Source organism: Fukomys damarensis, unplaced genomic scaffold, assembly GCF_012274545.1.
Source record: "Fukomys damarensis isolate Sample0158 unplaced genomic scaffold, DMR_v1.0_HiC HiC_scaffold_4, whole genome shotgun sequence".
NCBI classification, from domain to species: Eukaryota; Metazoa; Chordata; class Mammalia; order Rodentia; family Bathyergidae; genus Fukomys; species Fukomys damarensis.
This window is the reverse complement of record NW_022900916.1, coordinates 4,273,831-4,299,693: the sequence shown is the minus strand read 5'-3', so window position 1 is coordinate 4,299,693 and position 25,863 is coordinate 4,273,831. Positions and strand designations below refer to the sequence as shown.

Below are 25,863 nucleotides of genomic sequence, written 5' to 3'. Positions count from 1 at the left end.
CCTGGATGCTTTTCCAGATATGGCTGCTAGGAAAGAGCTTGCTTCATTGGTAGGCACAGAGCTACTCACAACCCTCAAGCCAGCCTGGTGGGGAATAGCTGACCTACAAATTACAGACTGGAATTGAAGCGAGGGAGGGAAAGACGATGGTCTCGGATATAATTTTATCCTCATACGCAATCTCTGCTAAGCCAGGAAGAGGCTGGGAAAAGAGTAAGTGCAAGTTAGGCCTCTGATGTCTTCCGAGCTGCTTGACAGAAGTTAGGGGGAGAATAGAATTCGAAAGGACTTAAAAGATAGTGTGGAATAGGAAAAAATGTATTTAAAAGGAAAGGGAAACTAAAGAGAGGGGAAAGGAACGAAGAGAGATGAAAACAATGAGAAACGGAAGAAGTGGATGTGGGATTTTTGTGATTAGGGAGAGAAAGACGGAGTGAGGGAGGGGAGGGGAACAGCAAAGAGGAGGACGCAGGATGCATTGTGTACAGGTGCACATTCTCTGTGATGAGCGTGATCAGTGTACATCTAAACTGCACCAACAAAATGAAAATGGAAAAATAAAAGGACTGAGGCCTGGGGATTTAGGTCAGTGGCGCCACACCTGCCTCGCAAGTGCAAGGTCCTGAGTTCTACCCCCAGTAACAGAAAAAAACATTTGTTTGTTTGTTTTGTTTTGGGTTTTTTTTTTGTACTGGGGATTGAACTCGGGTCCTTGTGGTTGCAAGGCAGGCCACCGAACTGCTGAGCTAAATCTCCAGCCCCTGTTGTTTGTTTTTTTGAGACAGGATCTCACTATGTAGTTGAGACTGACTGGGAACTCACTATGTAGCCCTGGCTGGTCTTGAACTCACAGTGATCCTCCAGCCTCAGCCTCCCAAGTGCTGGGATTACAGGCATGTGCCACCATGCCCAGCTACCAGAAAAAAATTTAAGAATTAAAAATAAATAAATAAAAGGATTTAGCAGTCGATGTTTCAAACAGCTATGGGAAATTCAAATAGGATGAAGATTATAATGAAGGCCTTGTGTTTAATAATTAGCATGCCTTGGTTGATTTTTTTTCCAATACAATTTCATTTAAAAAATTGAAAATGTGAGAGTGAAATTTGCTCAAATCATTCACACCTGTTATTATAGGCTGCATATCTTGTTAGAAGCCCACACACTGTCACAAGCAGGGCTCTCTGTGCTTTCACTCATTTCTTCATTCAACCTCTATTTATTACCTACTCTTTGCCATGTTTATTACTACTCATGAGGATAGAGTCTGACCACACTCCAGTGAAGGAGCTGCCATGTGGACACAGAGGTGAAATACATCCAGGTAAAATGTAGCGGGAAACATTTAAGAATGTATAGGACCACATTAGCACAGACAGAGAAATAATCAACCTACCTTCCGAAGGCAGATGACGTATGAAGCCTGACTCTCTGCATCTGAGTGAGCAAATACACAGCCATCTGGCAAAAGAAACACTTTGTTGGACTACGCAGAGTTGCTAAACTGCATGGACCGTGATCAAAGAGATTTCATGGGAACTTGAAGGAGCATAGAGACTGTGGAGAGGCTGGGAAGGGGCAGCGGCGGGGGCCTGAGGCTTTCCCGAGACTGGGATCCCTTTAGCAGGCCCTTGTAAGGCAAGACGCTTCAGCAAGGACAACCCCAGGGCAGTGTGGACTGGGAAAGAGGTCTGGAGCGAGGCTGGCTGCCAGATGACACAGGTAACTTCCTTCCCAAACCCCAGCCACGCCCTGGAAAGCCACCAGGATGTTTCTTGGTTCGGTGTGATACCTTCTGATGCCTTTGTTTATTGCTTCACTGCATATCACTTGCTTTAAAATGCAAACCTACACATCCATGACAAAACTAGTGTCACTGTCTTAGAAGAGATCTAAAATAATCCCATGCATGTCCAGGGCCACATGTAAGCAACTTGGAAAACGGTGCCTTCCGTCGTCAGCAGTAAGGAGACAGGAGCAGAAACAGAGACATTATACTCACTAACACCGATGACTGCTTATGTGATAGAGACAAAGCCAGTTCACCTGACATTAAAATGTGTCCAGCACTATTGAAGCAATGTGTTTAACAAGTAAAGGGTAAGTTCTCTCTATTTTACGGAATTCCCTACGTTTTATAGATGAGAAGTGGAGTATGAGGTCCAGCAGCATGGTTCCGCTTTCTCATCTCAGTAGTTGGCATAAAGACTTAGCTGGCTGGAATCAAGAAAGATTTAAAATCAGCATGGGTGAGGAAGCTTTAACCAGGCCCTGGAGGTGTGGTGGTGCACGATGCCACAAAGACCAGGGACAGAGAAATACACAATCCCCTCCTGACCAAAACTACCGACTTTCGCTACCACGTGAAGAACCCTGTGGAATTACTCTTACGATGTCAGCGACCTGAGGAATCTGTAAGGGTCAGGGCCCCAAGTAGAGCTGTGGAGAAGCTGAGCAGGGCAGGGGCTGCTCTTGGTCCAGCGTTGGGGCATCCGTTTGTCCGCTGCTCATGAACGCACCATTGCCCCGGGTCCTGGAGTCACAAACACCTCTCCACCCAGGAACAGCAAGAAGCTAGGCAAGCAAATTAGACAGTCAGTGCATTGGCTGGCTGGAGTATTTGGGGAAACCAGTGACCCGAGAAGGCAATGGGGGTGCAGTTCGTACAGTACGGACAAGAGAAGGTCTGCTGAGAGCTCTGTATGTTTTACAATGATCTGAATTAAGTGGGTCATGAGACAACTGAAATAACGGTTGCCACAGAAGGGACAGCAAGTTGTGACAACGTGGAAAAGGTATTTCTGGCTGGAAGAAGAAAGCAGGCACTGGAAGGCCGTGCCAGTGACTACAAAGAGGAAGCAGAAGCTGGACCTGTTGTGGTACAGCATTAACACTCTGGGAAGCTGAGGCAGGAGGATTGCGAATTTGAGCCTAGATCGAACAATTCAGTGATGTAACAACATCCTGTCACACACCAACAAGGACTGGGGATGTAGTTCCGTACACAGGCCCTGGGTTTGATTCCCTAGTACTACAAAGGAAAAAAGAAGCAAGAAGCAGGGAGAATTAGCCAACAAGAATGAGCCCTGCTTCCTCTGTGGATTGCGGTGCTGGAGATGGGGTCTGGCAGAATGAGTGGCTCCATCCTCCCCAGGCACAGCAGAAGAGTGAAGGGTCCTGGCCAGCAGCAGCCCTGGATTACAGAGCAGGGGTCTTTCCTAAGCCGGCTGCGGCTAGGCCCCAGCACGTTCGGAAGAACAGCCTTTGGAGGCTGGCTTCCCTGCAAGCCCCTCCTCATGGGTGCCTTCCCAGTGTTTCCTGGAAACACAGCCTTCATCCGCTCACCTTCTGCCTGCCACCCGCCGCCCCAAGCGACAGGTGGAGACGGGAACTTGAAACAGCGTGGCAATCCCCTTGCAACTCTGATGTTAGAGATAAGTTACCAAAGAAGATTCTTGGTCTTGATAAAGTACTGAGTTGTAGTTCCCGGAAATCAATACCGCATTTGGAAAGAATTTAATGAAAATATACGTATGCATTCAAGCAAGGTAGGTGCTCATAAGAGGAAAGCCACTTCTAAATATAAGATATTATTTAAGTGAATTTCTCATTTCTCCCACTGGCAAGATTCTGTTTGTAAAAATCATACAAGAGGATGTTCATAAAAGTATACCCAAACCAGCTCAAATGTCAGCAAAATCCAATAAAGGAGATACTAGGATGACTGTCCAGGGTTGGCTTTGCCCAAACTGGAATACAAGCAGAGAGAGCACAGATGCCATGCAGGTGTACAAGGCTCTGATTCCTCAGAAAGAAGCCAGGAACTCCTGCCTGGATCCACCTGTGCTCGGCAAAATGCTGTGCACGGCTTGGCCCTGAGATCACGGCAAGCCCTGGCAGGCTCTGCGGAGTTCTCCAAATTGTTCTGCCGCAGAAAGTGATGCCCATTCTCCCTTCCCACCTCTTCTTACCCATCCTACAGTCAGAATTGGCCTGAGGCCGGGCATATAGGAGTCACCCCTCAGTGTGAAACGGCCCCTCCCTCCACCTCACAGATTTATTTACATGACAGCCGATCAATGTAATCTTCTAGATTCAGTAACTTTCTATTATGTGTCCAGTATAGAAATCTAACTTTAGCTCTCATCTCCTGAGAACCCTTAGAATAGACCATGGAAAGGACAGCGGAAGCCTCACACACAGATCTCACTTTCTGGAGGCTTCTGTCCTAAGTGTGTCCTGTGAAAGTACTCTGCCAGGTTCTTTGGTAAAGTTGCACTTACATTGCTGTAGCAGCTCACGGAAGAAGTGATTCTTCCCTCTGACAGTGTCTAAGCGGGCTTCCCTTAGGTGGTGGTGGTTTCGTTACACGTACAATATAAAAATTAGGTCATCACAAGTAGAAGCCAGGCCTAGCTGGTAACCTCTGAGAGAGCACTAGAGAGGTGGTGAAACAATGCACTACGTTTGGTGGCTGAAAAGTGTTCCTGGATGACAATGGTATGAGGTACCAGGGGAAGGAGAGTATGGGTCTTTTGAGAAAAGGAAAAAAATGGGAACACAGTCTTTGTAAACAGGGAGGGGCAGAGGGATTGAAGGGAGGGCGGGGGAATGGGGAAAAAATAAGAACCAAGATAAGTCATGTAAAGATGCAAGATCCCAATGATGAATCTCAGCATATTGTATACCTAAAATGTGCCAGTAAACTTAGTGAAAAAAATAAATAAAATTTTACCAAGGTGAAAACAGGGAATGACCAATGAAAAGCATAATTCTGAATTTGCAACTAGACGTAGAAAATTGGAAGCAAGTAGAGGTTGTAAGTGGGTAATTAAATTTTATATTTAGAAGGTAACTTTGAGAGAAGATGAGGCAAATATTACTCATTGTAAACAAGGAACATTAAATAGTTTAATGAAAAAAAACTATGGATACAAACATGTTCAAATGCTGTCACAGTCACTGAATGCCTTTTGGGTTTAACCTTTGGAGACCAGAGTCCTTTCTCTCTGTAAAGTGAGCATAAATTTATAACATGAATGACCACTGGAGAAAGCTCACAAGGCATTGGGTACACAGCAGGTTTCCAATAAGCATTTCAGTACTGGTAAGTTTTATTCACAGTGTTATTTTGAAAATAAAATATAATTTATACATTTGAAGTTCCTGATATTTATTCTGGAGTATTCTAAGCACAATGTTTCATTTCCTTTTATTTTTATTTTTAACTTCAAAAAGTCAATGTGCTATTTTTTATGAGAAAAGATGAAAAGTCCTCCTTCTGGAAGAGCTCTAAGAAATCTTAAGGACTGAGTAATAAAACATAAAAAAAGTGATATCAATTCACACACAAGATAAGTTTTTCTCCCCAAGGAACTAAAGACATCACATTCCAGGGATTCATGCACACCCATGTTTACCGCAGCACAGTTTAAGTAGCTAAACGTGGAAAGCCTATACGCACATCAACAGATGCGTGGATGCAGAAAACATGACATTTACTTACAGCCGAGTACTACTTTGCTATAAAGAAGGATAAATTTAAGAAATGTGTAAGAAAATGGGTGCATCTCGAGACCATAAAGTTAAGTGAAATAAGTTAGACACACAATGTTAAATCCTGCACAGGTCCTCTTCTATAAGAAACCCAAACTATAAATAAATAGTGAAATAAAAGTTGCATAATAGCAAACAGGGGAATTGATCTTTTTCAAATGGGAAGGGAATCAAAAGATGGAGGGAGGTAAAGCATGGAAAAGAGAAACACAATATGTTCTGTATGTGCACCAGTTCCCCAGGAGAAATGCAGTCATCACGGACTGCAATGGATTCTAAGAAAAATTAAAAAGTATCTGTTATGACATAGATACAGTATTTTTTAAACGATATGTGCCAGACTGATCCATCATGTTAGCAATTATGTATTGCTTTATATCGTGCTGCATTATTTGCACTTTTCATAGTTTTAAGCATATGTTACATTTTTACTATAAATACATAATGGTAACACACACACACACACACACACACACACACACACACGCACACCTCTTACTGAGCTATGTTTACCCCACGCTAAGACAACACACAAGAGGATCATTACAAACACTGCCAGCCCGCGCTCCCCAGGCCCAGGTACACCGACACGCAGGGACAGTGGTTTTCCCGCCAGGATCAGCAAGGACAGAGGAGCCCTGTCCCTCTCATTTCTGCTTTCCCGGGGACAGCAGAGGTCATCTGTGAGGCTCCCTGAAGCCAGCCGAGATGAAGCGCTTCCTTGACGCCAGGCAGAACTGGAAGCGGAGAGCGGAGGACCCGAAGGACAGAGCATCACGCTAGGCTGAGAGACGCCGCCACCGCAGCGTGGGGAGTGATTTCAGCGTCCGGCGCAAGCCAAGAAAGACCGAGAGTGTCACTGCGAGGGAAAACTAAAGCTGGAAGAGATGGGCTGACTTGCAGGCGCAGAGTGTTTTTCTACATCGGACGAAGAAATACTGGCAGCCGTAAAGGAAAATGCTGCTTTTCATGTCTACGAGAATGCATATTTTCCCCCTTAAACACGTTGTGAATATTTTTTGATTTGTAATACGTTACGTTTTCTGCTTAGAAAGTCCCAAGGCTGAGAGGAAACATTTGGAGAGACGAAAAGTAAAATTTTCTGCTAATTAAATACATAATATTTCACGTCTGTTCCCCCTAAACTGAGTCTAGTTCTTCTAAGAAAGCTCTTCTTGCCAAGTCCTATAGGCCTTATTTTTCCTGTTAAATGCCTGCATTTATGCTCGAGAAATTGATAACATTTTAAACAGAAAGAATCATTTAAAATTACTCCTTTATCTATTATGTTCTGCCACAGATATTACCCTTTTGCCTTCTCGCTATTCGGGAGCTTTGGTTTTGCTGTTCACTGTTATCTTGCTGGGTTTTACTGTCTGCTATGTGTACTGTATTACTTATAATCACAAGCATTTTCATGTGTCATTTCCACATTATAACAGTGCAATAGAAACAATGTCTGTGCATCGGAAGCATTTATTAACCCATTCGGAAGTGGACCATTTAGGTTATCTCAGCGTTTCTATTTTATAAAGTGCTCGGATAGACGCCGGAAAGTTTCCCACCCAGAGTCCGCAAACTGGAACCAAAGCATCCAGGTGACTGAGGGCCCCATAAACCGAGAGAGCGCCCCAGGTCCTGCTCCAGAAGCCTTTAGTCTGCACCTGCAGCCTCGCATCCGAAGCGGAGCTGGGGTCCCAGTCTGGCCTGTCTCAAACTTGCCTCCTCCAGGGGCCTGCGCCCAAAGGCAGATTCCTACGCGGATTCAAAGGAGCAGACGGCCTCTCTGGACCAGGAACTTGCTTACACCTGGCTCTAAATTTCAGCCCCCAGCTTCCGCCTAGGTCTGTTCCCGCCGGGTAGACCAGGCAGAGAGGAGGCCTCAGGACCCCACGGGGCAGGCTCCTCCCCTGGGAGGTGCTGGGGCCGCACTGGGTTTGAATCCTAATCCCTTTCGGTGCTTCTGGTTCCGTTTGTGCTGCTACAACAGGACAACTGGAACCCAGGGATTTGTAAACTACAGGAGTGTATTGATTCCCATGTCTAAGTGCTTGGAAATCTGAGACTGCAGTACAGTACCTATTGTGCTATCATCCAACAGAGGGCGGAGCAGGGGGGCGTCTAAGTCTGAGATAAGGCAGCGGAGCCGGGCACGGTGGAAAGAGCCGGTCGAGAGGCAGGCTGGGCCTCCCCTAGTCTAGGCGGTGTTTTAAATTTTCTGAATCATCCTTCTTATATTTTCAAAGTTCTGCAGTTCTTTTAAGGTTTTGATTTCATTGCAGTATTATGTATATTCTGTATGTGATGTGAAGGTTTGAATTTTAAAAAGTTGTAGATCTCTGTTTCCGAGATGGACTATCTCTCCCTACGTGATCCTGGCTGAGTCATTGCATCTTTCAGTTCTCTTTCCTTTTAAAATTAAGTTTATCGGTACAATTTAGGTATTCATGATGATCACCTCCTCATATAGACTCTGTACCTGTGTGTGATATATTTTACAGCTTATTTTTCCTATTCCTTCACCTTCCTTCAACCCTTCTCCTCCTTATTTACAAAGCTTTGTTTCTATTTTATCTTTCTTTGCTTATACTTTTTCTCTTTTCCTTTTCTTCCTTTCCTCCTCCTCCCTCCATAGTGTCCCTTCTCATTTGCACGTTTTCTTCCTTGGCCGGAGATATAGTTCAGTGGCATTTCTGCCAGCCTTGCAAGTGCAAAGTCCTGAGTTTGATCCCCAGAACCAGAAAAAACAAAACAAAACAAAAAAGCACATTTTCTTCCCATTTTTCCAATATCTATTGCACATTCTGTTCCTTATTTCCATTTTCAGTCTCTCACACCTGAGAAGCAATGTGATATTTACACATGTGGATTCCTATTTATTTCACTTAAGAGTGTAGTCTCAAGGTGCACCTATTTAGCTATAAATATCTCACATTTATCCTTCCTTATGGCTGAGTAGTACTCCATTGAATAAAAATGGACACATCTGCGTCCATTCATTGGTCGGTGAGCATTCAGGTTGTTTCCAAGATTTAGCTATTACAAACTGTGTTGCTGTGAACATGGGTCTGCATAGGTGACAAATGATGCTTTTAATGTGGGGAGAAGATATCAAGAAGAGGAAAAGTTGGGTGGAATGGAACCTCTAGCTTTATTTTTTGAGGAATCTCCACACTGATTTCCATAGCAGTTGCACTAACAGTGGAGCAGGGATCCTTTCTCCCCACAACACTGCCAGCATTTGTTATTGGTTGATTTCTTGGTAGCAGCCATTCTTTCTGGGGTGAGGTGGAATCTCAGTGTTGTTTGAATTTGAATCTCTGCAATAGCCATTGCTGTATGATGTTGAACATTTTTTTCATGTATTTATTTTCCATATCTGTTTCCTTATCTAAGTGTCTATTCATTTCAGATGCCCATTTTAAAACTGAGTCTTTAAATTTGAAGGGTTTGAATTTTTGAGTTTTGTATTAATTCTAGATAGTAGTCCTTTTTCTAAGGAACAGCTAACAAAATCTTTTTCCAACTCTGTGGGTTGTCTCTTCACTGTGTTGTTGATTTCTTCTGCTGTGCCAAAGCTTTTTAATAAGATGAGATCTCAGTTATTGCTTCACGTGATCAGGGTTTTGTTCATAAAGTCTTTGCCTGCACCAATGTCTTCAAGGGTTCTACCTGTTCTCTCTTCCAGAAGATTCGGTGATTATGTTTTAATATTTACATCTCTGATCCATTTTGATTTTATTTTAGTGCATGGTGAGAGACATGGTATTTGTTTTAGTATTCAGCATGTGGAAAGCCAGTTTCTCCAGCACCATTTACTAAAGAGGCTATCTTTCTTCCAGTGGATATGTTTGGCTCCCTTTTCAAAGATAAGGTGGCTTAGTGTATTTGGAGTTGTATCTGTGTCTTCTAATCTGTTCCACTGATACTCAGGTCATTTTTTATTTATTTTTTGTTTGTTTGTTTTTGTTGCCTGTGCCGTGCTGTTTTTATCACTGTTGCACTGTAGTATAATTTCAAGTTAAGGATTGTGATAGCCCCTGCTTTGCCTTTGTTGGCCAGAATTGTTTTTGCTTTTCTAGGTCTCTTCTGGTTCCAAGTGAATTTCAGGAACATTTTCTCTAGTTTCATGAGGTATGCTGTTGGGATTTTGATTGTGATTGCATTAAATCTGGAACTTGGGGAGTATGGCTATTTTTACTATGTTGGTTCTTTCTACCCACAAGCAAGGGATGTCTTTCCATTTTATGATATCCTTATCTATCTCTTTTGCAGAGTACTGTAGCTTTAAATGTAAAGCTTTCCTACTTTCTTTGTTAGAATGACTCCTACATATTTAATTTTTTGATGATACTGTGAAAGGCATGATTTCCCTAATTTATTTCTAGTAAATTTGTTATTTGTATATAGGAACTCTATTCATTTTTGAGTGTTGACTTTGGATCCAGCTACATGACTGAACTTGATTATTAAATAAGAAGTCTTTTGGAAAAGCTTTTGGAGTCTTCTATGTAGAGTATTATGCCATCTACAAACAATGATAGTGCAACTTCTTCCTTTCCTATCTTTATTCCTTTTATTTCTTTCTCTTTTCTAATTGTTGTGACTAATATTTCAGAAACTATATTGATCAGGAATGGTGACAGAGGACACCCTTGTCTTGTTCCTGATTTTAGGGTGAAGGATTTCAATTTTTGTCCATTTAGTATGATGTTGGCTATTGGCTTGACGTAGATGGATTTTATCAGATTGAGATCAAGACCATCTATTCCTATTTACTGTAGATTTTTTTCATGAATGGGCATTGGACTTTGTCAAATGCCTTTTTCTGCATCTAATGAGGTGATATTGTGATTTTTGCCTTTGGCTTTGTTGATATGGTATATTACATTTATTGATTTGCATGTGTTGAACCATCCCTGCATTCCTAGAATGAATCCTACTTGGTTGTGGTGTATGATCTTCTTGATGATTTGCTGCATTCTGTTTGCCAGTATCTCATTGAGGACTTTGTGTCTATGTTCATTAGGGAGAATGGCCTGTAGCTCTTTTTCTTTAATTGGTTCCTTCTCTGATTTTGATATCAGGGTAATACTTGCTTCCAGGAATAACTTTGAAAATACTGCTTAGCTTTCAATTCCATTAAATAGTTTGAGAAGTAGTGGCATTAGACGTTCCCTAAATTTCTTGTAGAATTCAGCAGTGAATCAATCTATCAGGACTTGGGCTTTTCTTTTTTGATAGGCTTTTAATGAGATCTTCAATTTCATTGACTGATACTAGGTTATTTGTCATTTTCCTATCCTCTTGATTCACCTTTAGTAATTCATATGTATCTCAGAATTTGTTCATTTCTTCTGTGTTTTTCTTCTTATTAGAATAAAGTTTCTCAAAATAGGTATTAATCTTTTGAATTTTTGCAGGATCCATTGTGATTTTACCTTTTAAATTTCTAATTGCATGGATTTGCGTCTTTTCTTTTATTCCTTTGGTGAGGTTGGCTAAGGGTTTATCAGTTTAATTTTGTCTTTTCAAAGAGCTGACTGATTCATTGATTCTCTGTGTTGTTTTCTTTGTCTCAGTTTCATTAATTTCTGCTCTGATCTTTATAATTTCATCCCTTGAATCAGCTTTGGGCTTAATTTGTCCTTCTTTTTCTAGAAGTTTGAGGTTCAACCTGAGGTGGTCTGTTTTCCTGTTATGAGAGTCCACGATATAGGTTTTCCTCATAGCATTATTTTCATTGCATCCCATAAGTTCTGGAATGTTTTATTCATATTATTTAATTGCTGAAACTTTGATTTCTTCTTTAATTTCATCTATGACCCATTGGTTGTTCAGGGGAGTGTTATTTAATTCCCATGTGTTTATATGGGTTTTGTATCTTTATTTTCCTTGTAAATTGCAGAGATGATTTTGACCACAGCGTGGCTGCTATGTAAACCTATGGTTCCATATAATATATGGGAGATGACCATGTGTGGAAGAGTACCACGTCCTTTGAAGGTGTCTTTTGTTCCTAAAACACTGCTGGGTATCTGCACGAAAGGTGAAAAACTATTGCTTTTCCTTGTCTCACAATAAAAATCTGTTCTTTTTTACCTCTTGGTGCCACTAAGAACCTTTAACACTGCGTGTTTCTCCACAGTTCCATCCCGTAGGCCCCTTCCCCATAACAGGGAAAGGAACCCTCCCCTGAGAACTCCGCTTAGCCCAGCAACAGCACTGCAAGCAGCAGCCTTCCCCTTTCACCACCCTGGAGGGGGAGGCTGGGCTCCTCAGCTGCTGACCCACAGAGCTCTCTGCAACACCTGCTAGAAATCATCTGATCTCTGAGTAGCTTCTTGCTCATATCCTGCAAAGATGAGGGCAGAGTTTCTTGCCTAAATAAATTCCCCCTTCTTCCTACTTTTTTGGAAAGTAATGAAATTAAATGTGTTGTTGACAAGAAAGCAAGTGATCAGGAAGAATTAATGCTAAAATTCTGACCCTACATATGATCCTATGATAAGTCATCAGAACACTTCCTCTTCTTTAAAATAGATACAGTTATAAAACCTGTCCCAGTGAAATTGAGGCAATGATCAATCACAGTGATGATTAGAGAGAGCCTGGCAAGAGTAACCATGGAATAGGGATTATCTATTCATTAGATCAGCTTCAACTATAACTGAAAACTTACCACAATAAAACACTTGTCAGTCTCACTTCAGAAAACTTAATACAATTTCATCTCCAAAAACTGCTTGTGGTCTCACTTTTGGAAAAATTGCACTATTTTCTTCATTATAATGAGTCTCTGAATCTGCTAAAAGAATCATGAGATTTAGCAGAATGCAAGGAAATAAGGGCAAGATTTAAAATCACAGTCATCTGGAAACATTGACAGAATGGCTAGATTAAAGGAAATATAAATGGTTAAACAGCTACCAATGTGATGATGGAGATTATTTGGAAAATAAAAAAATTAACATTCAAATTCTCTTCAATTAAGGGAGAATGAGCCAAAAATTGACCAAAATCTTACTGTGCTTGAGAAGCTATTTGTGCTTCCTGGTCCCTGCTTCAAGACGCTCTCCCAGCCTTGTGGGTCTTACAAGAGGGAAAGTCAGGTGCTCAGTGAGTGTGCACGGACTGTAAAAAGAAATAGAGGGCAGAGTCCCCCATGTCGCCACCAATGGAACTTGTAGACTTTACTATTCAAATGTGAACTAAATGTAGAAATTGTATTATAGAGCTGAATAAACATACAAACAGATGCATTCATTTAAAAGTATTTATGTGTGATATAGATTATATTCAGTACTGACAAAAAGATGTGTACAAATATAAAGCTGGGCCATGCTCTCAGATCTTGTACTCTAGTAGGAGTGACCATATTAAATGTGTGTGTGTGTGTGTGTGTGTGCTATTAGCAAGTTAATTAAGTGAGGTCAGTATTTTAGAATAGCATTACATCATCTTCTGGAATGTGTAACTGGACCAGGAAGGGGGGATGATTGGATAATTTTAAACTAAAAATGAATCAGGTATTAGGCAATAACTGTGGGTGGGTGGATAATTCCATGCAAAAAGAAAAGCAGATGCCAGGGTTTCAGGGAAAGAAAGAAGAGGATCCTGGTCCTAGAAGTGAGCTTCCAGAGACACTGAAGCAGTGCTGAGCAGCAAGGAGGTGGCTGAGGAGCCGTCAGGATGAGGCAGGCAGGTGTGGGTCTGCAGGCAGGAGAACACTTAGGATTTGAAGTAGCAGAGCGACCCAGAGCTGCTTTTCTAAGAGTGTCCTCTGGAGATGGAATAAATATGGAGTGTGTAGGGAACAGATTTTGAGATTGTTTCAGGGATGAAGGTGAAAGAAAACATCATAGTGTGAAGCCCCTGGAGCTGTAGAGATGTAACTGAATGCAAGGCTCACTCCAGAGCGAAGGTTGATGTCTTGGTGATGGTTTCCATGCTGAAAGGGGAATGAACGTAGGTACAAGGTGTTTTTCAGCATTCTGCTATCAATAAATCAGATGGATGCATCTTTCTTTGAGTTTAAAGTACACTGAGCACTTACCAGCAGGTGAGTGACCATCACTTCCATCCTTGCCTGTGTCCCATCCTTCCCGGACGTGCCACACTGAAGCCTGCTCAGCTCATCTGCAAGATGTGACCCAGGAAAGGGGCTGAGGGGACACAGGTGGTGTCACCTGTCAGGGAGCAGCTTCCGTAGGAAGATTTGCTTTGCTTTCTGCTGAGTCCAGATGAAGGGTAGGAATCTCCATCTTGGAGCCTGAGTACAGCACATGAGCGCCGTGGGTAAAGAAGGAGCCATTACAGGTCTAAGGCTGGCTGAGAACAGAAAGTCAGGGTCCTCACTGCAGTCCCCCACCCGTCCAGCACAGCCATGAGGGACAGTGACATGGTAAATAGTCTGACTACGGAAATCATTTAACACTGCACACAGAAATCTAATATCCCAAGCTGGGCGTGGTGGTGCATGCCTGTAATCCCAGCACTTGGGAGGCTGAGACCAAAGGATCGCTGTGAGTTCAAAACCAGCCTGGGCTACATAGTGAGTTCCAGGTCAGTCTCAACTACATAGTGAGACCCTGTCTCAAAAAACAAACAAAAAAGAAGTCAAATATCCCATTTCATGCTATAAATATGCAGTTTGTATTTGTCAAACACACCTTGATATAGCTGGGAAGAAGACATCGCTGATATCAAGGTAAGAGGCAAAAAAGAGGGGTAGAAGAGTAAAATGGCAGAGCCACCTTTACTGGACGCGATAGTCAGCTGCAGTGCAACCGAGTTTTTGGGTGGATTTGAGAAACACAGAAAATTGTGTTTAAGACAGAAAAAGGCTCTTCAAGGAAAAACACGCGTTGGATCTTTTCTCACCTTATTTTGGGAGATTTGTGAAAGCCTCCCCAAGACTTCTCTATGGTCCCTTCTAATATTTGAGATCTTTTCTTCCTTATTATTTTATAACATTTACTGATCTTTCTTTCTCTTAGTTCGCTACATCCACAGGTGGACATTTCAACAGATGAGGGAATATTGTGAAGACTAACGATCTGAAAAAAGTGGAGTTTTTTAATCTCTTAGTGGTGTTAAAATAGACCACATTCATGTTCTTGTGCAACCATTTTTTTATTATGTTACTTATAGGAAAGATCCAGTAAATGATATGCATAAGTCAAGAAAGATATGTTAAATCCTCCTAGATGTCACAATTTTATTCTAATTGAGGAAAAAACAGCAAATCATGGAAAAAAGAGTGATCTGGGTAATTTAACCAAATGAAAAGATTTGCTGGAAGATTTTTGTGTATAGAAAAAATTGGTGTAGATTATGAAGACAGTTGAGATATAAAACCCTGTAGGTACCATTGCTTCATATTCAGGGTGTAAATTGAGTTTTTCAGGACCACATTTAGCAGACCTCATGCGTCTAAAAGGGAAATGAAGCACTGTCTTGCTGATTCCTAACTGCATTCTGTAGCACAGTAGGTGAAGGATGTGCAGGCCTTCCTCCGCCCAGATCTTCCCAGTGCACGTGAACACCCGAAGCTCTCAGCTGCCCTGCTGCATGTGGCCTGGATAGAGCATCTGAATGTTCCCAGACTCATTCAAATCCCAGACCTTCAATTCTTCACAGTATGAAAGGATTTTAAGTGTTCTGAAGAACGGTGCTCTGTAAGAACCATTGGGGTAGAATCTTACCCAAACCACTGGGTAAATATTTCCTACTTTAGGAAATGTCTGCAGTTAGAGAACTCATGAGTTTTCCTGTCCCTTTATGTATTTTACAGCCTTCACAGAGAGACATACTAATACCCATTACCTGTACTACCTGACATGAAATGTCAATCTTATTTTTCCCTCTCTAAACTTTAATGAAAATAAATTGAACATTTCCCCTTAGAATGATTCTTTGGACAATCAAAGAACAATATAAATTACACTCTTCAATTTTCTCTTCTTTGATCTACAGATCTTCACCATTTTTATTATTTTATAATGTCAAAAATCCATTTATTATTAAATCACTATTCATTTTCTTCTACAGGATGTAACTTCTTCATTTTAGGGCATAGCAATGCTTTCAAAACCCTGACTACATTCAGAATTTAAATCATCTAAAAAGTTGGATGTCTGAAAACCTGAAAGTATCCTTCAAACACATTAAAAACATACAGGAAAATTAAATCTTACATCATTTTACTTCTACCTATGCTGATTTCTTTTTGTTAAAAAAAAGCATAAAACAAAAACTTTGTGCTAATGAAGCAACAAAGATGTTGTGAAACTTTGTAATGTACAGCAGATGAGTTTGTGCCTGAGGGCTGAGACTATTGTTGATGGAAGATATTTTTTTGCAATATTTGATGTGATCCTTTCCCCCTCCACATTGTGATATCAATCCTTTGTGGGAAAACCCAGATGGGAAAATGTTCACATATACAAACTAAGCAGTATTAATTCGATAAAGTAAACACCTTTATCCATTAGCAAACTAAAGTCTAATTTTCCATTTTTATTTTTAACCACTTTTACAAATATAAATAAACTTTTTAATGTTAATAATTATTTTCTTTTTTAGAGGGAATTCTTCCAAACTCTTTTTCTAAGGCCAGAAATATTATTATACCAAAACCAGAAAAGTATACACACACAAAAATAAGCTGTAGCACAATATCCTTGATGAGCACAGATGAAAAAAAAAATCCTCAAGAAAATACTAGCAAACTAAACTTACCAACATATCAAAAAATCATTCACCATAACGAAGAATAATTCATTGTAGAGATGTAGAGATAATTGCACATATAAAGATTACTAAATGTGATTACTAAATTGATAGAAAGACAGACAAAACCCATATGACTGGGAAAGTACCTCAGTGTAGGGCACTAGCATGCATGGGAGCCTAGGTTCAATCTTCAATACCAAAAAAATAAACTGGATCACAATTAGAAGAATAAAATGTGTTTGATAAAATTCAATATCTCTTTATCATTACAAGCTATTAAAAATAAAAAAAGAGGGGTTGGGGATTTAGCTCAGTGGTTCTGCAGCCTGCCTTGCAAACACAAGGACTGGAGTTTGATTCCCCATACAAAAAAAAAAAAAACTATCAAAAAATCCATAAGAATGAATATACCGCCACATAATAAAGGTCATATATAAAAAGCCAACAGCTAACATCATACTAAATGAGGAAAAGCTGAAAGCTTTGTAAGATCTGGAGCAAGATTGTGAAAGTCTACTTTTACCACTTTTACTCAGCATCACACTGAAAGTCATAGCCAGAGTTACCTGGCAAGAGAGAGAAATAAAGGACACCCAAATTGAAAGTGAGGAAGTAAAATTATCACTGTTTGAAAATGGTGCAATATTATATATAGAAAATCCCAAAGATTCTACCAAAAGACTTTTATTAGAACTTACAAGGAAATTCAGCAAAGTTTCAGAATGCTAAATCTACATATAAAAATCAGTAGCATTTCTATTCTTCAGTAGCAAATTATCTGAAAAGTAAATTTTAAAAGTAATCCTATTTATAATTCTAGAAGATACTCAGGAATAAAATAAACCAAAAAGATGAAAGAACTCTACAATAAGAATACGGATGGAAGAAACTGAAGCAGTCATACACACAATGGAAAAGCATCCAATGTTCATGGACTGAAAAAGTTAACATTGGCAAAAATCCATACCACCCAAAGTAATCAACAGATTCAGTGCAATTTGTATCAAAATATTCATGACATGATGCGCAATACTATGAAAAGCTATCCTAAAATTGGTATGGAACTACAAAATACCCCCAGTAGCCAAAGCCATTTTGAGAGTTATAAAAGCAGGAAGCATTACACTACCTGACTTTGAAACATACTGCAAAGCATTCATCAAAGGAACAATGCATTGACACAGAAACAGAAAGAAAATTGAGTCAGGATAGAGATCCTAGAAGTAAACTCACGAATCTACATATGACTGATCTTTTACAAAACTTCCAAGAGTGTGCAATAGAGAGACAGTGTTTAGCAATCTATAAAACAATAAAGAAACACATGCAGAAAAAGGAAATTAGATCTTATCTCATCAGTTATAAAAACACAAAATGGATTAACCACTCAGCCATAAGACATGAAACTGTAAAAGTACTAGGAAAATATACAGGGAGAAAGCCTAAGTCTATTGAGGTGGGCAAAAATTTTTTGGATAAGACAGCAAAAACACAGAAAACAAAAGCAAAAATGAGCAAAAAGGATTACAGACTAAAAAACTTCTGCACAGTGAAGGACACAAACAAAAGTGAGAAAAGCAACTTACAGAAGTGGCTAAAATATTTGTAAACTATACATCTGACAAGGGGTGAGTATCTAGAATATATAAAGAACTCACACAACTATAGAAAAATAAATCATAAGTAAGTAAGTACAATCTGATTAAAATGAACAGTAAATACACATCTCTCTAAAGAAAATATGCAGATGGCCAAGAGACATTAAAAAATGTTCTACATTAATCCTCAGAAAACATGTAAATCAAAACCATATGAGATATTGTCTATTCCACTAAGAATGACTGTCAAAAACAAAAATCAAAAGAAACCCAAAAAAGAGAAAAGATGGAAAGATATGAAAGAGAGAAAGAAAGAAGAAAAATCAAGGAAAAGACAAGTGGAAGAAAGGAGGGAGGGAGGGAGGAGCGAGGAAAAAATCAAGTGTTTGGAAAAACTTGTTAAGAGGAGAACCACTGACCCTTCTACATTGCTGGTAGCCATGTAAATATAGTTCAGTCATTAAGGAAACAATATGCCTTTGTCCCTAAAATCTAAAAACAGAATTGTCATGTGGTCCAGTAATCCACCACTGGGTGTGTGCTCAAGGCATGAGTATTTTCATTGCAGAACTCTTCACAGAGTCAGCAAACAGAAGCAGCTGAAGTGTCCCCTGGTGGAGGGGTGGATGAAGAAGGCAAGGAGGTCTTGGCAGTGCAGAGCTGTGGGCGCTAAAGAGTGAATTCCTTTCATTTGCACAATGTGGATAGAACTGTAGCTCATTGTGTTAAGTGAAGTAAAGAAAGAGAAATATTTCACGGCCTCAAAATAGGTGGCATCTAAGGAAGTGGATGTCATAGGCGGAACAGAAGGGTGGTGTTCAGAATTCGGCAGACTGAGGTGGGAGATGGGAAAGTTGCTTGAGGGCTACTAAGTTACAGTTAAACAAAAGTGGATCTGCTGTGGGGTGAATGCAGTTCACAATGCCCCGTTATCTCAAAAAGTAACATTTTTTCATAAAGGTGATAAGTATTTGAGGAAACAGATACACTTAGCTCTGTGAATCTTGCACAATGTGTGTATACACAAAGAAATCACACGGTGGCACATAAATTCTTCTTTTCTTCTATCCCTTCTCCTTCACCCCTTCGCTTCCTCCTACTCCCTCCATGACCTGTGCCCCCCCATCTACAGTCACTGGAAAATTTATTTATCTACCTTCTCTGTGTATGTGTCTGTGTAGGGATTTTCATGCAAGGGAAACCATTCAGTACTTGGCCTTGCGTGTCTGACTTCCTTCACGCAATATTATGGCCTCAAGTCCTTCCGGATGCATCATGTGGTGCGCTGTATGAAATAAAAGAAAACATTTAAAAGTAGCTCCACTTCCTAATTAAAGCCTAAAAGTGTACTTCAATATAAATGCTTAAAACCTCTGATCTTTAGTGAGAGTTGGGCAATATTTTTTTAAAAATTGAAAATCTCCTAACATTATGAAGAGAATAAAGCTTGCATTAACTATAAAATGGATTTGAGTCTGTCACATATGGAGCACCTGAAAAATGATGCTGATGTCTTCAGGTGCACAGACTGCATGGAGCTGGCTTCACCTGAAGATGGAAGTCACATGGCTGGGAGTGGTGGCATCAGCTTCTTAGGAGAAGGAAGCAGCAGGAGGATGAGTTTAAGGTCAGCTTAGGCAGTTTACCAAGACCCTGTCTCAATTTTTTTTTAAAAAATGAAGCAAGACTAGGATGTATCTTAGTGGTAGAGCAACTGCCTAGATGTCTGAGGTCTCACAGTCCATCCCAGCCCTCCAAATCAGTACATAAGCAAACAAATAAATGAAGTGAAGGATAACTTGTTTGATTTGTCATATGCAAATTCTTTGCTATACGTGAACAGGAAGCACTTCTTCAAGCACCCAGCACTCGCACTGGCTGAACAGGGCTGACTTCGGGACAGGGGTGTGAAGGTCGTGAGTAAGGTGTGGGGCAGACACAGGTGTGAGGTGGGCTGGAAGGTGCAGCAATGAGTATTTAGTATGGGAAGGGACTAAACCCATTTTCAAGCTGGGTTGTACGTCCGTTTCACTGTTTTTGCTTTTTGCTGTCATTGTCATCAACTGTTGGAGAAAGCGTTACCTCTATAACTAACCCATATACTTCCTTTCAAGTCTATAGAATGAGAGTGAATTTCTCTTTTGCTAGGTCTTCTGTCTTGTCAGATACTCTAGGCAGTCACCGTCCTCACAACTGAAATCTTTGCTCTTTCAGTGCATCTACGCCTTGTATCTTGAGGTTACCTTGATGTAAACAAAACGTGCCCCCGAGGTACCGGCAAACATAACGGGCAAAAGTGCAGGCTACATACAATAAAAATCTTTAATGTTATTTTTGCAAGCCAGGCTTGAAATTTGGCAAAAAGGAGGTAAGAAGCTCTTTTTAGGGTTTTACAGGTCAACAGCAGACGTGTAGGGGATGAAAGAACAGCGCCATGATAGAACTGGTTGGAAACGCAGAGCAAATGTGGTTCAAGGAGATTCTCTCCAGACTAACAGAATAATTGAAAGTCACTTTTATAACATACAGTGATGTGGGACAGAAGCTCAGGGAACATCCATGGCAATATTTTGCATACACTGTCAAATCATGATGTAGCACCAGTCCAGCAAACATGATGAATGACTAAACTTTACAATTAGAGAAACCAAACTATGGGTTACTGAAAGTCACTGCTATTACAATGGATAAAAGTTGGAATAAAATAAATTTTTGTGTCACTTCTATAAGCAATTTATATGCTATTTCCTGCCCCAAAATACATGACTTTTCTGTCCATGAAAGTAATGTTTCCCTGTTTCCTGAATTCAAGTCCGAGAACAGACAGAAGTACATGCATGCATATAATTACAAAAGCGAGGCTGGGGACTTAGCTCATTGGTTCTGGTGCCTGCTTCACAAGTGCAAGGACCAGAGTTCGATCCCCGGTACCCAAAAAAAAAAAAGGAAAAATCCCAAAAGCAAAAGGAAGCATTTTGATAAAATATTTTATTATTATTAAGAATAATATCATCATGGTTATAAAAATAACTTTATTAACTACAGATACTTTATAGTACAAATCATAACCACAGTATCCCTTTCTGCGGGAAGCATCCAGCTCTACCACCCAACAGGCAGCTTATTGATTTCCTATTTACACATACGACATACAGTCACAGTATCCACAGTATTCTAGTTTCCGTTTCCTAAAGACAGAAACTTTCTGTGCAAATGGAAATGAACCTACTTCAAAGTTACACTGTTAAGAGTTACAAGAGCTAGAAATTTTTAGCTTTCTTGTGTATTAGTTGAATATTGGATCTAAATTCTTTTCTGGAGGGATTTAGTCATGAAAAGTAATTTACTTAAATTGTTAATTTTGAAAACACAAACATGTCATTTTTACCCAATTCAATTCTTCAAGTGAGTTTTTCTATAAATACAGTATACAATAATTGAAAGTAGTTATTTCTTTGAACCTCAGAAAGTCAACATAAGGCTTTGGAGTACAGAATTTGTTAACATTCCTTACCTCGTGATCTTTATATTGCATAAGTAGCATGTGTTATTTTTTCTAAAGTTTAGAAACCATAAGAAAATGCCTGACAGCCATGTCTCACTTCTTGACAGAGTTCGAGAGAATGTTGTGGCTATAACATTCACTTTGTACAGTACCATTGGTACCAACAAGAAATATTCACAGGAATAAGTGAAATACAGCTTTGCTATCACAATGCCATGGTTGTTAACTTCTTGCCTCCAGTGTCTCACATCCTCCTTTGGTTGTTGGAAACACTTAGACAGCAAGCAAGAGCCTGTTAATACCAGAGATCCACTCCATAGAAACCGTTTTACTGAGGCCCCGCCCACAGCAAACAGGTAAAAGTCATTATACATTTTACATTAAAATTAAAGAAGCATACAAAAGGATTATCATCACTTCTGCACAGCAGAGGCATTATGACACATATTTTAATTTTACATTTCTATTTCTGGTAGACGTAAGAAAATGTCTACTATTAGAACAGCATAAAACCATAACTCAAACAGCCAAAACAAACAGAGCATCAGAAATGTTTAGCTTATAAGGCCCTTTTTCCACATTATTCATAAAATGGATTTCTAGACACACTGAACTTTTTCATTATTTTGTGGTTCACTCAGAGAAAAACACCCACGAATAGAATCTTTTACTGGGGGACGATGGGGTCGTGCCCCATCCTGCAGGCTGCTATAAGATGGGCTTGTTTGTGGCCAGTCCTTCCACGCACTGCATCCAAAACTGAGCCTCCCAAGGGGAGAACTGATCTGTGTGCCCTGTTTGGTGATTTATCCAGGTCATGTTTACCCTTTCATAAAATGGCAAATACTGAGTTCAAAATGCCTAGAAACTTAGCTGAATCTTGATTTAAGTTAACCCTTATCTCTTTCTGTGGAAATTTACATGAAATGAAAGTGACATGAAAGAAATACTTTAAAATGTGATTGTTTCAAAGTATGGCAATTCTTGTGAAACTTTTACTGACATGACAGATATGTGGTTTAATAACATCTGACCATTTCAGGAGGAACTATGCAAAACACTTTAATGTCCTGACAACATACCTTGAAGTTTCTGTTCTTCCATTAGAGCAGATATGATAAAGGAGGAGGAAGGATGCAAGGAAGGTAGCACTATGTGGCCTGCTCACATTGGGACCCTGTTTTCGCTGCTTCTCAATGCCAGCATCTATTTTATTACCACAAAAACTTCTAAAAGAAAACAGAAGCTTGGCACTATTTGTATAAGCATTTCTGTATTCACTGTCCTGTCCTCAGTGGACCAGGCTCCCCACAAACCAGAAACCAACTTACTCCGGATTGCTGCACGCTGGAGAATGCTTAGGGCATCGCTTGCATTCATGGGCTTGGGCTCATGACTGAAGAGAATCCAGCCAGAGAAATGGGAAAGTGGATTCAAACCACTCACATTACTCCTAGACAATACAGGAAGATTTTGTGAAAATTCAGAGCCTATTCCATGGCTCCTTTTTAATCTCTTTCCTTGACAGATACACATTAGCTAGCCGTGCCGACCAAAATGAATAATAAATAGAACAGTTTGGCTGTTATCATACAGAACACAAAATGTAAATGGATATTTCCCATGGCATTACGAAAGACCTGTGTTAAATGAAATAAGATAAAACGAAGATATCCTGACGAAAACATCTGATTCAGCATAGGCAACTCTACATTTAAGAAATAACTGAATACAGATTTAGACAAAATAGTTCCTTCCGTGGTATAATTTTCCTCTACTCCAGTGAAGCGTTAGTATGCTAAAGTATTTCCAGGCTGAGAAAAATATTTTTAGTTGTTGCTTTTGTATTTAGTTTAATGCATAATGTGGTAGATTATTAGTAAAACTCTTGGAGACATATGAAAATTTTCCTCTTAAATATATATTATGTATTCTCAATTTAAGGAGTGTGAACTCACATCCAATCACAGCAGAAAGTCTTGGAATCAAGTTACTTTAATACCTTTTTAATAGCCAAGACACCTTTACATTGCTTCATGTTAGATACAATTTGAAAATTTAAGAAACACTTTGGAACATATATCTACAGATATCTTGCATAAACATGTGACCCTAAAGTTGGAGGAAAGAAATAATATAAATGCATGTATTATTCTCTTCCCTTTAAGAATTAGAAAGTACATGAAGGAAGGAGACTAATAAATGTGTAAATGCCTAGATTAGGCAATATGCAGCTCTGCAGGACCTAATCTCAGCTTATAAACCCAGAGGAGGTCATCTATAGATTAGGTACAGAAGACAGCCACTTCTGTCTTGGAATTTCCTTAACATTTCTGCTGATCTTTAGAAATTTCTCACATTCTTCTGGAAGAAAAACCACAGATACACACCTCTAAAAGAGTGAGGGATTACATCAGATACACCATGATTTGGACTGTACAAGCACACCCAGGTACATGGAACACATGGGGGTTTTGTAAAAGCGAGTTGATGACCGCTGTTCCAGGATCCACGGTGAGGAGAACTGATTGTGCTATCAGATGGCACAGGAAAGGCAACAGATTGGAATACAGAGTTACAGTTTAAGATCACAAGGTATAAACTGTTTGGGTGAGGTTAAAATAACGCTTAACTTATGGTTTACTCGTCATTAAGTCACTAACCTTGGAAAGCAGCGTGGCGAGATTAACTGAACTAGTCCATTAAATCCTTCATCATCCTTTATCATTGCATTTTTAATCCATTCAAGTATCTTCAGGAGTTATGTTACTGCACTTGCGTGTACCTTAATTCACTTCAACATTTATAAAATAACACTGACAAACACAACAACAGAAACACTTATGACCATTAGTGAGCATCCTAACAACATGACACTCAAGTAGTTGTTTCGGGATTGTTTCTGGTGACAATTCCACTCCACCTTCTCCGAGATCTTCTCGGAAAATTGTCGTGTGTGGATGGACCCTTCAGATACAAGCTCTTCGGCTATGACTGCGGTACCTTATATGTTAAAATTATTTTGTGTATCCACTTTGCGTAGTAGGCCACTCGGATGAAAATACCAGGGCGGTTGGGGATGGCACAGCCGCGGCCAGGAACGATGACGCCAAGGACCATCCTCATTTTATGCTGCTCACAGATGAGAGGGCCACCGTAATCCCCCTAGGAGGAAGACAGTCACAGCAGCGGCGTGTTAGTTAGAAAGGACAAACGTCACCCTGTGAGATCACGCTCCCCTGACGTGCATCTCACAGGTACAGAAACACCGACAGGGGGACTAACTGCGTCTGAAGTAGGGACAGAGAGTAACTGCTGTTTTCCGACCCCTGGTGGCCTTTCTGTGGAACCAGCCAACGGAGACCAAGGTAAATGCTAAGCACAAGGGGTTTCACCGCCTGCAGCATTCACTTAAGAATGGCTCGCTGTTTCCAAAACATTAATTTATCCTTTAAAACGTGCTCTCCCTTTGCTGAAGGTGGAATAAGACAACCACTGGTATTAACTAAGTAAGATCCATTTATAGTTATTTTGATCTTCTGGTGTTCCAACTATGTTCAAAACAGAAAATCTGAAAAATGCAGGGAACATCTGAGTAAAAAGCACTATGATATAGTTTTAATGATTAAAGCAGTACATTTCATTACATTCTAAAATTATTTTTTCCTTTCCCCCAATCTGGCCTCAGATGATCTCACCAAGTTAAATGAAGAGCTTTTAGTTGATAAAATAATTGTATATATTCACTTATGGTTGGTCTTAGCAGTTCCTACAGTTACATCTTTTCTCCATGGTCCTCTCTGGAGTGCAGCGTGTAACTCCGTGGAATTTCCTGGATGTCGTATTATTAAAGAGAGCAGAGAGAAAGTGTAGACAGACGGGAGGAGTCATGTATGTGTCTGTACCTAGGGTACTCACAGCTGGCCGCGGGTAGCTACCTGTGCACACAGATACACATTGTGTTCCACAGAACCCCAGAACTAGAACACCTCCCTTTCGTGTGCCACACAGTCTCCAACACATGCAACAGCTGGCTTTGGGCATCACATTCATCAGAGCACACGGGGCAATCTTAATTGGCCCTTAAAAGTGGCCAGATAACCCTAAATGACAGCAGACGCTAGCTCTGTGATGCATATAGTAAGAAGAGAGCCATCGATACTCCACGTTGGGGAACAGGAACAGGAGCTGAAGAAAATCTTCTAACAGTAAAGAAAAAGTTTACTCTAAGAGGCTTTGTACGAAGTCTAACTTGGAGGTGATAAAACTAATTGTATTTTTTAAAAACGCATAAGTGATGCCTGATAGATCTTCAGAGACATTTGTAGATGTGATGTTATTGCTACAGTTAAGAGATGTCACTTTCAAATCTCTTCCAGTGGTTAAATAACCTTATTTTCAGTGTCATATATGCATACACATGTATGTGTGTGCAGAAATATATATACATAGCACATGTGTGTGCTT

General features: G+C 40.1%; 1 protein-coding gene across 2 annotated transcripts in view; it reads right to left on the bottom strand.

The window, feature by feature from the left end:
* Positions 1-20,912: 20,912 nt before the first annotated feature.
* The window catches only part of Hgf (hepatocyte growth factor), a 65,981-nt gene continuing 61,030 nt past the window's right edge, over positions 20,913-25,863 (bottom strand). For both annotated transcript variants that reach the window (XM_010636736.3, XM_010636745.3), the window contains exon 18: positions 20,913-24,561. In XM_010636736.3, the coding sequence (XP_010635038.1) occupies positions 24,385-24,561 (177 nt within the window). In that variant the 3' untranslated portion in view covers positions 20,913-24,384. The remainder of the gene's footprint in view (positions 24,562-25,863) is intronic.